Here is a 12,630-nt window from a genome sequence, read left to right on the forward strand (position 1 = left end):
GTGTGGTGAATTGCAATGTATCCTTTTCCTTACCTAGTCAACAATTATGTGTGAGTCACCAAAAACTTTAAGATTATTCACCTTCATATCAATGGCTTTTTTCAGGCACTACAACAAGCCTTCATATTCTTCCTTGTTGTTGGTGCACGTGAACTCCAACCAGCTAGCCATCAGATGTTGGTTCCCTTATGGGTCAATGAGAATTTTCCGAGTACCTGCACCTTCAAGGCAATTAGAGCCATCAAAGTAGAGTGTCCAAAATATAGAATCTAATGTTACATCAGTTGAACTGCTTTCTACGAAATTAGTCCTATCATCTACTATAGTACAGGATAATTCATCAGTTGGATTGTATGGGAGAGCTTCCAACTGTGTGTTTGTCACAGTTTCTTGAACTGTCTCTGCATGGAATTCTCCGAAACGGGTTTTGATGGCACAAACATCGAAACTATAACTCCCAAGGATAGAGTTGGTAAACATTGCAGGTTCACTGGTTCCATTTAGTTCCGTCACCACATACCTTAGGTATATTTCTCGATCAACCCTCAGCATATCACTTTTTCCCTTCTGAGGCAGCAAGAGATGGGACCAATCATTTGAGAAATATCCATTAAGTTTTGCTGACCAGTCCCTACTAAACAGTATTCCATAAGCCTCGAGTATGTCTACTACCACTATGTCAATGCCCTGTGAATAACTTGGTTTGGTAGCCATCCGAACCAACACATCTTTCAATTCCCCAATTACTTTCACATTCGTTTTGTCTAATTGCATAATTGGAGTTCCAGTTTTCTCGAGTATCGTGTGAAGCCTTTTAGCAATAGCATAAGGCATAACAATGGGTGAGGTACTAGAATCTACCAAGCAATTTTATACGTTCATGTTGAAGATCTCAAATGTGATAAGGAAAGGTGGAGTCATGGATTTTGACTTCCTTCCTATCATGTCCGCACTGACATCTTGGGGGGTTCAATCCATTTTTGATAGAGTGGCTTCCATAGATGATGGTGTTTGGGCTGTAATGGGGGTACTAATAGGTCTAGACGCCAACTTCTTTATTTGGCTACTTGGAATGGTGGGAGATTTGCAATTTCGTTCATTCATAGCTTTCAAAAGCACATCTCTTTGCTGCATTAATGTTATCAGATTGAAGTATGTGATATTAGCTCAAGATTTCTTCAGATCATCCACAATGTTGTAATCAATGTTAGGTAGGGCAGAGTAAACATACCAGTTTTTCCATTCTTAGGTGGGAGTTTACCATTTTTAGTTGCCATCGTTGCAGTCGGAGATGCATTATCTTTCTCTGGATAGTTTACAATTGGAGTACTCTTGGAATCACCACTAACTCTACCCTTCTCAATAGGAACTTTGGGAGTGGATTCCTTCAAAGGGTGAACACCTTTATTTGTCTGGTCTATAGGCTTCATTATGCCCGCCAGTGGCCCTTTACTTCGTGTGTGGATTTCATTAGTGTGAACTTCTGCCGTACTATCTCCTTCGTCATCATCATTCTCATTTGTATAGAAATCCCATAGTACATTGATTTGAGATTCTTAGTCTAAGGGCCCTTCTACTTGGTATTCTTCCTCATTTTCTTCTTCTGGCTCCAGCTCCACTCTAGGTTCTTCATTGTTAAGGAGCGATCCGATAAGAGCCAACTCTTCCATATTTAAATTCCCCTCATTGGGTGTAGCAGGAAGTGCAAGTTGACCATGACCACCTTCTATCTTCTTACGATCTAAAGGTTTGAAATATTTTCTATTGTTATAATCTCCTCCATTCGCACTTGTACTCTCTCCAGAATTCATTTTCTTATCGATGACTGTGTTTGTCAATTTCTTAATGACCCAATGCAAACCTTCCACAACTGTGGTATCCTTTTATTTGATTTTAGTCCCTTTGTTATCACTCCCATTATTCTTCTTGGATGATTGAGAGGCTTTCTTTCCTTCGGTTATATGATGACATGCCATGAGATTGATCATTTCATTCTCGAATTTTACTACTTCACCGATAGCACCCTGTAAGGTTTGTGCGTTACTCCTTTTGACCCACATAGCAGTAGGGACAGGGAGAGCAGTGATGTAGAATTCCATGAGCACCTCTTCAGTAGGTCTAGTGTTAGCTGTGATTTCGTTGAACAAAGTGTTGAACCAGATGTTAAAATCCTTGACATTTTCATTGGTTCCCATTTTCAAATAGGATAGTTCTAATACTAAGGCCATAGGTGTTTTGTCATCACCAAACTTATCTAAAAATGCCTCTTGAAAGGCAACCCATGAGGTGATCAATCCTAGTCTCAAGCTAAAGTACCATGTGGAGGCCGCACCAATTATAGTAAAAGGGAGTAAACGACATACTACATCTTCATTGACTACCCCCAACATGCGCACGACGAGGAGGAAAGAGTGAATATGGTTATCAGCAGTGTCTCCCCACTCAGGCTCAAATTTAGGCAATACTCTTTCTGCATTCTTAGGTAAGGGATGTTGTTGCCTAGGTACCACTACGGCATCCTGAGCGAGCCAGGGAGGGAGTGCTCCTAGAGGTGGTGGGAGTTGGTTCCCACCCGGTTAAAGCTGATTCCCACTTGGGAGAGGAACATTAGCCATATTATGGATAGGAAGGTTCTATAATGGAGTTTAGGCTTCTGTGATCCATATTATGTTAGAGAAAGATTTCGGCGAAAATCACATGGAAAATCATTTGTCGACGCGTTTCGAACCAACTAGTGTGGTTCATCGTCAGGACAAGTTGAAGAACAGATCTAGCGAAGCATGTTAAATAGACCGAGTAGAGCCTCCAACGGCTAGTTGACCAGCCGCTAATATGACCAAGGGACCAGGATCAAAAAATTAGTTGCAACAGATTACTAAATTAAGGGAGAATGAAATAAAAGTTAAAACGCTCATGGATCAATGGAATAAAACACCTACCAATAGTAAAAATAAATTAAAACAAATTAATTAATTAATTAATTAATAAATTAAAACTTAGTAATGCAAAATAATACTAAAGCTCTAAGAATAATGAAACCAAATAATAACTAAAGGGGGAATAATGACCAAAGGTAAAGAATAAATAAAAATAAATAATAAAATAATTAAAGTAATAATAATATTAATAATAATGAATTAATTAATTCAAACTAAAAATTAATAATAAATTAATAAGTGAATAAAAATAATGCCAAATAATACTAAAGCTCTAAGAATAATGAAAAAATAATAAATAAAGGGGGAATAATGACCAAAGTTAAAGAATAAATAAATAATAAAATAATTAAAGTAATAATAATATTAATAATAATGAATTAATTAATTCAAACTAAAAGTTAATAATAAATTAATAAGTGAATAAAAATGAAAACTAATAAAATAAAACTAAATTGAAGGTTTCTAGTTGAAGGTTTCTACAAGCCGTTCTTTATTAGGATTTCCCAAATCCGGCCAGTGATTACCTTCAGAGAGTGGATCCTCAGGAATTTCTTCCCAAGGAGTGTCGATACTTTGCAAGGAATTTAGCACAATATCTTCAAGAGATGGGGTTGTAGATGTCTCTTCGTTTATGGAATAGATCCTTGGATTTCGTTTAGTTGTTTTAGGTAAAGAGTGAAAGATGGGGGGCTGAGGGAGGGAATGAGCATAAGCCCGAGTAAGTACTCTGACTAGTTGTTCCTAAGTGACGGGATCATCCCACAATGGCTCTTCTTTGGGTGACCCAAGCACCGGACTTAGAAGGATCTCTGTTTCTTCGAAATGAGGCTTTTCCAAATGGGAGGAAAGATATTTTCGACCTTTACGATCCATGCATTAATCTTTTCGAATCCATGCACAACATTTATAGATGAAATCATAAAATGTTGTGGACGTGGTTCAGGCCCTCCTTCTAGTGCCAATTTGTTGACAGGTCGAATTTACACTATGCCAACAAGGGGAACTAACCAAATTTTAGACCCCAATTAGATTCGCTTTTGTTTGAAGTGGCTAGTTCCAATGGGTTTTAAATGATCCCATAAACTGTTATAGATATTGGAAGATTGCTTCATGGGGGAAGACTTCAATTAAATCAACAAAAGAAATAGCTAACCTATATGTCCAATCTTATTTACACTAATTCTAACTACTTATGATTTTCCTAAGTATTCTAATCTATTCTACAGGAGCATAACAAAAGGAGGTTAAACATCATATATAGATTCCAAGTCCTAATGAATTAATTACTAGTTCACAGATGAACAAGGATGTATTAAATATTAATTGCAATCTAATTACTTATATAGGAATACACATTCCTTTCCATATAAATAAAACTTCCAACTCATGTTTAACAAGGTCTCGAATCAGCGATTGCTCATGAAGTAACCATGGTAACAAATCATATTTGAATAACCAAGACTAGTCATGAACTGTCTGTTATCAATATGCACAAAACAAATCACATTTATATTTATGCCAGCAACACCATCCTGATTCTAAACACATGAAAGAAGAGGAAAATGAATCTGAAAAAGGCTCCTTCTTGACCAAATAATCTTCTTTATTAGCACAATAAATCCAAAGCTATTCTACCCAAAAAAAGTCCTCCCTTCATCTCTGGAGGTAATATTTATGTAGAAGGAACTAACCCTCAGTCTCCCTTAACCTTTCACCTCCCTCCTCTTTTCAATATACAAATCAGAATATACAATCGTAGAACGGTCGATGTAACCATTGACATCTAGAGGGCATATCTGTTGGAGTGCTGCATTTCCTGTGGAGATGAATAGACATTGATTAAAAGAGGATGATTGTGTGTCATCCCTTCGCACCTGTATTTAGCAGACGTTATTGCCTATCATTTCTTGAAGGATACTGAGGACACTACGCTCATCATCCCACATCTGGCATGATTGAAGGTGTGCTTGGAGGTAATAAAATCTTGATGTATTAGCGTTGTGATTCCTCTTGACATGGCACGTGCCTCCATTATGCACTATGATTCTCCACATCCATATTTGTAAAATATGTCTTTGCAATATCGATACCGGTGGTGCAGAGGTGTCATCTTGATATAAAATTGCCTTTTTCCACTACCAGGTCTACTCGAACTCACCTATAGAAATAATTCATGTTAGCTATGATTATGAGAAATATGCCAAACATGCTCACAAACAAACCTTGCATTCAGCCACAATTTCTATTTAATCATGCAACGTAGAGAAACTATAATTATCAAACCACCGATCCTGCTGAGACACATATTCTAGTTGCCCAAAATATTCATTTTTACTCAAGGATTGCTTTGACAATGGTTCAAAAGCTGACCAATCACTCTACAGTATTTTCCTTTGAAAATCCAGACCAAAACATTTTATCGAAATATATGGGAATACATGGGAAAACCCGTGGCTGAACCATAATGCCGGACTTCAAATAATATAACCCCAGATCTATAATCATCGTCGGGTCCGCTAATCGCATCTGTCAATTGCACTTTGCGATAGGTAGGACCCGAAATATATATGTGCCATGGTTAATAATCCTATCGGGTCTACTCATCGCATTGCGCCTTATGGGATTTTCCTTTGAAAACCAGGACCACATCATTTTATCGAATACACAAGAAAACACGGGAAAAACAGTGGCTGGACCATAGGGCTGGACTTCAAATATTATGCAGCCGAACGTATAATTATTGTCGGGTTCGCTCATCGCCCCTTCACATATCGCATGGGCTTCACTCTCACCGACTGCTGATCGTGATTAGTGATAGGCTGGACCTGAAAAATATATATGTCACGTTTAATAGTCCCGATTGGTCCAGTATATCGCGGTGCGCCTTATGTATAATCATTCGGCTCTGCTGATTGCGATTTACGATGGGCTCTGGACCCAAAAATATATATGATGTGCTTAATAATATTGGCGGGTCCACCATATCACGAAACACCTTGTGTATTGGACTCTGATTCTGCCGATTGTGATTTGCGGTTGGGGAGCAGACCCGAAAATTATATGTGCCATGATTAATAATCCTGGCGGATCTGGGGTATTGTAGAACGTTGAAGCTTGGGCTGATGCGTGGGTTGAAAGTGTCGATTGTGATATCTGATGCGACCGGAGACTTGATCGCATCACAATTATTCATGAGAGACAAGCCTTTGCCCTTGATCAATGCAACATGCGATATGGTATGTAATGAGCTGACCAACAATTGCAATAAGTGATAAAAGCATGCAAAATGTGTGAAGACCGAGGCAAGGTGGAAAAGGTAAGATTTATGTGCATGTGGAGTGTTTCTATTTCTAAAGCATTGCTATAGAAATAAGGATGCGGTAGAAGGTTTATGAGGATTGAATAAGTCTCGATGAAAGATATGAATGAAAGGCTAGACCAGGTTACAAATGAATCCTACCGCAAAGGTTTATTAGGCGTCCTTAACCATTAAGAATTGAATATTTGACTCGGCACAGAGTTGAAATCCCTGGGATAAAAAAAGATCATTCGGAGAGTTATCATTTGAAGAAATGAAAGAGCAAACTTCTAGGGGACCCATTCAAATTTGCTGCCAGAGCAGGTTTTAATAGGGTGGTGGTTGTGGCCATAACAGGGTCTTATAAAAACCCTTCAGCAGCAAAGGCTTCCCCTTTAGTTTGAAAAAACTCTAATACCAAATGTAGTTTTAAACTCTGTACACAAATTACCTGCAAACGGATTCTTCAAACAGAAAAATAAACAATGGTGAGAATAGAAAATAAATGTACACAAATATTTTCCATTCGATCTGAAAACCAGGACAACCAGATTGAATTTTTATTATATTTCTTTCAATGGTATACTATATATATATATATATATATATATATATATATATATATATATATATATATATATATATATATATATATATATATATATATATATATATATATGCATGTCGAATTATTCATACACCCTAATCTGTTAACCCTAGATGAGAACATAATCATAGATCCCTTGACCGGATGTACAAAATACCATGGGCAGAAAACCATCATGTCCAAAACCATATGAAAAACATATCCACAAAATCATGGGTAAGTCTGCCCACCATCTATGGGTTTCCCCCGCATCCTTGGGTCTTCCTAGCTATTATTGGGTTCACATAAAAAAAAACCGCGGTGCTACCCTAGACCTCATGCAAGGGGGCTACCACACCCCTACAAAACCCCCAACAGGGGGGGCTATCAGCCCCCTGTTACGTCCTGCATAATGTACAGTGCATGGGTCTAGTGGTGGAAATAATATAACACACACTCAACAAGGGGTTTGTAGCTTCCTTTCAGTGGTTGATGGGAAGGTCATAACCTTCTCCAAGTGGGTGCCTATGGGTTGACAAGAGTCTGCATCAATACAATTGTAATATTTTTCATTATAGCATAAGTAAGAAGATAGAGACAACAACAAGGATGGTTTCCTCCTACATTGGGTTTCCACCTAAAATTCTCACCTAAAATCCTGGTGTTCCATGTGTGTTTCCCATTTACTGTGATTTCTTATGTTCTTTACTACATATTTAAAAGAAATTTTATGGTGCAATGATAAAAGATACTCATCTATTAGAAAAATCAGTAAATTGGATATACGGTGGTTTCCTCATATGAAGTAGCATAAGTACACAAGTTGCTTTAACAATAGTAGCATACATATTTCAAAATATCAAATTTGGAAGTTTGGATTTAAAATATTAATTCACCCACTCACTCCCCCTCCCGCCCCTTAGTATTTTTCCCAACACATTATTGGGTCGAAATTCGGCCTTCATTATAGGAAAAGATTCTCTAAAATTTGACAAAAAATTCAAAGATTTGACGAGCATTGACTTTGTTGACTTTGACTTGTTGGAGGTGACTTGAAGGAGGGATGACTTGGAAACTTTCTGACACTCCTAGTCTTGGTCTTGGTTCTTGGATATGTCATTTTAATCTGATTCTATAAGAAGGATTGTTGGATTTTCCCCCTTGTGGGGTTTTTCTCTAGCTCTCTTGTCTCCATTGTCTTTTGGTGATATTCATGTTTTATACATTTGGTAATTGCTTGGTGAAGAGAATATAATATAAGCAATAATAATCCAACAAATACTCACAACTAATTATCAAGTTACGAGAAATCAATCATTATCTACCAGTACTTGGTTTCTAAACACCAAGGAGGATTCTCAAAGCTACAAAATTTCTCAATTGTTCTTGGGCTGAAGTTGCTGCATGTTTAGTCTACATATTGGACACATCTCCAACAAATACCATGAAAGGTAAAGTTCCCCAAGAATGATGGAGTTGAACAAATTCAAGTGGCTCTTATTTGAATGTTTTTGGCTATATCGAATATCTATGTTGTGGAAGAGCTAAGGATGAAACCTAACAATAAGGGTGAAAATACATTTTCATTAGATAAACAAAAAATATTATTTCCATAATGTTTCCTTGGAGACAGATTTTCATGATAATGTTTCCCCAGAGATAAATTTCCTTTATTGATGCTTTAAGTGACCTCAAAATGAGAAAAAACAGGTGCAAGAGAGAAAAGCTGGTAGACTGATTTTCTAACATGTGATATACACAATTAATATTTAGTAATGACATGGAGTGTGGATGAATGGATTATGCAAAGTCTCATGTGAGAAAAGTATGTGTAGAGATATAGGGTAGAGGTCTGTATGGAAAATATGTGTGGGGAGAGGCGGAGTGTAGTGGAAGAATGTGCAAAGAGAAATATATGGACAATCTTTGGGCAATTTTGCAAATCAAATCGTTAGATATAGAGGATGAAGAAAATTCTGTAAAGCCTTCTCAATAAAAAATTTGTCCAAATAAAACTAGAATTTTTTTTGTGTAAGTCATTTTCCATTAAAAAAGAAGTTTTCATGAATAGATGTTTGATCTATTTAGGGCATTTGAGAAATCAAGAATTTTATATAATATTCTTGTGTCATTTTTGAAAATAAAAACACAGGTTTTTTTTTTTATATATAAATAATCAATATTTTATTTTTTGCACATTTAAATATCTACAAAATTAAATTTTAATTTTTATAAAATTATGTTATCAATATAAAATTAAAATCAATCTAAACTCATCCCATATCTAAATTATAATGCTACACAAATTTCTAGACAATATTACGAATTTACTTATTTAAACTATTATTTTATATTCATCTAAATCCACTTAACATAATAAAATGAACTAATTTTGGTTTAATTAAATGTACTTTTATAACTTTTGTGACTGTTTTGTCTTTTAAGTTTATTATTATTATGGTTACTGTTTTCTTATCTTTTTATTAGTCCCTGCCATCTGGCATCCGGCAGGGACTATAGTAACCGTTCGGAGGGCAGATAACATTAATTCGCAGGGTTTTTTAGTGGTATTATTAGTTATATTCTAAAGTTTGCAGTTGAACTTCTGTTGGCCATCTTATTTGGCCTCTTCCCGAGGCGGAAGAGGCCGGACCATAGCTTAAACTGGTACTTACCCACAATCAAGTGGCCCTGACCGTGTGCGGTTTCGTTTTAATGCTGACATTAATTCCTTAATGTTTAATGTTAAGTGCGAATGGGATACATATGCTAAGTTGCTTGTTCTTTTGCAGGTGTCGGCCGTATGCTCAAGGTTTGCATGGCGGGAGGTGTCCGCCTACCGGCTCGGCGGTTTTGTGCGAAGCATTTGAAGGGGGAGGCAGAGGCAATTCGTTACCCAGTGAGATATTCAGATTCATTTGTTCCTGTTCCAAAGACTGCCATTAATCCCACCCACAAGCGTGCAGGAGATTTGCTACGTAACAGAGTCCCATGCTAAACGGAGAGAAGAGAGAGCCCTCACTGGGGTTTCCTGGTTCTGCAATGGAAGACTGCCATTAATCCCACCCACAAGCGTGCAGGAGATTTGCTACGTAACAGAGTCCCATGCTAAACGGAGAGAAGAGAGAGCCCTCACTGGGGTTTCCTGGTTCTGCAATGGGGTTTTTCGCGGGTTCATAGCTGAAAACGACGGTTTCCTGGTTCTGCAATGGGACAGAGGTCAAAAACCCTAGGTCAGTTGGAAGGGGCGGTTTTGTGCGAAGCATTTGAAGAGCAGGGGGGTTCATAGCTGAAAACGACGCCTGGGCCACTTCTGCGTTCAGGGTTCAAATATCATCTTTCTATGATGATGGCGAAGAAACAGAGTGGTTTTTTCAATTAGACAAAACCCTGTCGTTCGATATTCCTAGCGGCCAAGAAGGTGGAACCCTAGCTTCGGACTTGGGGGATGGTCTGTTTATTACGAATGTGATCGATACCTACAGAAAGGCATGGGGACGAGCGAACCAGAACCCCTAACCAGTTCCGAAGAAAGGCCAGTAATTACGAGAATTCGAAGTCGAGCAAAGAGACATGGGTTCGTGACCTTCTGTAGAGAAGGGCAGACAACGATGGATTTCAGGCTGGGAGTTGTGAGTCACGAAGCGGACTTCAATAACATTCCCCCGGAAATAGTTGAATGGGTCGAGCAAGCATGGAGGGATCGAACGCCTGATCAGTTACTTGTTTTTCCGGGGCCAGGCAGGTTTCTGATTGTGTACATCGGGTATACAGAGATTGAAACGTATGCTACAGAGGATTGGGAATTTATGGGAGTGCGCGTTGAGAAGCAGATGGTTGGAGTCGAAGGATGAGGTTGGCAAATGCGGTTGAGAAGGAAGACCTAGCGTTATAAGAAATTCCGAAGGTATTTTCATTGGACCATCAGCTTGGCTGATTTGATGTGGGGTATTTTCATTGGACCATCAGCTTGGCTGATTTGATGTGGGTTAGGGTGATTCAGGGGATATGCTTAACATCTGTTGCGCCCTCACATAGACTGATTTGATGGGGGTTACCTGTCTTGTGTACAGATTAAGACAGATTTCATTCCAGGTGACATTGTGCATGCAGCGTGGGGCTACGTGTAACGTAATTTTCTTCTTATATAAGAAGCTTATACATGATTTCGTCGTTACGGCTTGTTATTTCGCGCTTCCGCTCCAGGGTTCTAGGATATGCTACTGAACATTGCTTTATTTACAGTTTTTTGGCCTGTAAGTTCTGAATTCTTTTACAATTGCTTTATTTACAGTTTTTTGGCCTGTAAGTTCTGAATTCTTTTACAATTGCATGCCATATCCCTGTAACTTCGTTAAACATTTGTTTGCAAGGTATTGATTGTATTCCTAGGGTCATAGAGTGCTTTGCCTTTGGTTTCCTTCTTGCATTGCTATTGATAGCATAGTATTTCCAGTCTTGATATTAGGTTCAAGAACTAGGATATTTTTTGGAGTGTGCATATGAGTTTGTGAGGATATTAGATCAGAGAGAGGATATTTTCATTTATGAGGAAGCTTCAGCCGCATCTTTTTCCATGCAATATGGAAGGTTTATTGTACTTTTGTCAAAAAACAGAGAACTGTAAAAGATGCCAGTTTTCATTTTAGCTGAAAGCTATTTTTATAAAATTTCTTAGCAGTAGCATCATTTGGTGCAAGTGTGGCATAACTGAATAGGTAGCACAGTAGTGTATCCAAGCACACGATTTCAATAGTGATGGGCCTGGTTTTGACTAGCTCCGTCCAACCAGTATCTGGCATTCTTGACAACCTTGCTGCTAGAACACATGTTGCTGTCCATGTAAAATGCAAGTTGATAAACTGAACATTTTCTTGATGGTTAGTCGTTGTCTTTATCATTAATTGAAAATGGATTGGATTGAGAATTTCACCTCTCCTTGAGGTGGACTGTGTGCCAGTATGGTGATTGGTTCCCCTCTCTCTCTCAGAGCATAGCCGAGTGCTCATACTGTGTGCAAAAATATTAGGAGCTCAAATAGCCTTGAAAATTATAGCATATGAATAAAACTTTGCATTCTTGTTTAAGTTTCTTTTTAGTTTTTGGTGACAGTAATCACTGTGATACCACATTTGCCAGGGCATCCCAGTTTCCTTCCTTCTATCTCCCAAACAGTGGAAGATAAAGAGTAAGAGTGGTTAGAGGTTTGTGCAACTCTAAGGCTGAGGATGCTGATCCCAGTTCTGGTTGGAGCCATATATATTCCTACAAGGTCTTGGATTTGTCATCATGATTATGCTCTCATTGTTTTATGCCATTGACTATATATTGATATGTGTTTTCCTCTACTTTGTAGTGCGTAATAGACTGGAGACTTGATGGGGAATGTCTCCTCTCTTGCTCCCATGCCACTTGTAAAACGCTTTTCAAATTTTTCCACTTAATGAATATAATTTTAGTATACAATTTGAGTTTGAAATAAAATCAGTCTACGCATTTGCTGATTCCGGAAGCTATTTGGTGCTTTCTTCCGCATTTAGTCACCAGGGATGCCTTCTCTGAGTCAGCACATATATTAGAATGTCTCTATTTCAGCTTTCTGTGATGAAATGAAAAAGCCCTGATGAAATGAAAAAGCCCCAAGAAATAAGCTGGTGTGGCCCATGTATGCTGATCCCAGTTCTGGTTGGAGCCATATATATTCCTAGAAGGCCTTGGATTTGTCATCATGATTATGCTCTCATTGTTTTATGCCATTGACTATATATTGATATGTGTTTTCCTCTACTTTGTAGTGCGTAATAGAC

At 38.0% G+C, this 12,630-nt stretch overlaps 1 protein-coding gene across 1 annotated transcript; it reads left to right on the plus strand.

Moving 5' to 3' along the window:
* Positions 1-9,309: 9,309 nt before the first annotated feature.
* On the plus strand, positions 9,310-11,910 carry LOC149201451 (uncharacterized). The gene is made up of 2 exons (XM_089402951.1): positions 9,310-9,490; positions 9,616-11,910. Exon 2 carries the CDS (start codon positions 10,315-10,317, stop codon positions 10,675-10,677), a length of 363 nt encoding a protein of 120 aa, XP_089259077.1. The 5' UTR covers positions 9,310-9,490; positions 9,616-10,314; the 3' UTR covers positions 10,678-11,910.
* Positions 11,911-12,630: the final 720 nt, after the last annotated feature.

Source organism: Pinus tabuliformis, chromosome 2_1, assembly GCF_031772625.1.
Source record: "Pinus tabuliformis cultivar Carrire ecotype Pingquan chromosome 2_1, CPIR1, whole genome shotgun sequence".
Taxonomy (NCBI): Eukaryota; Viridiplantae; Streptophyta; class Pinopsida; order Pinales; family Pinaceae; genus Pinus; species Pinus tabuliformis.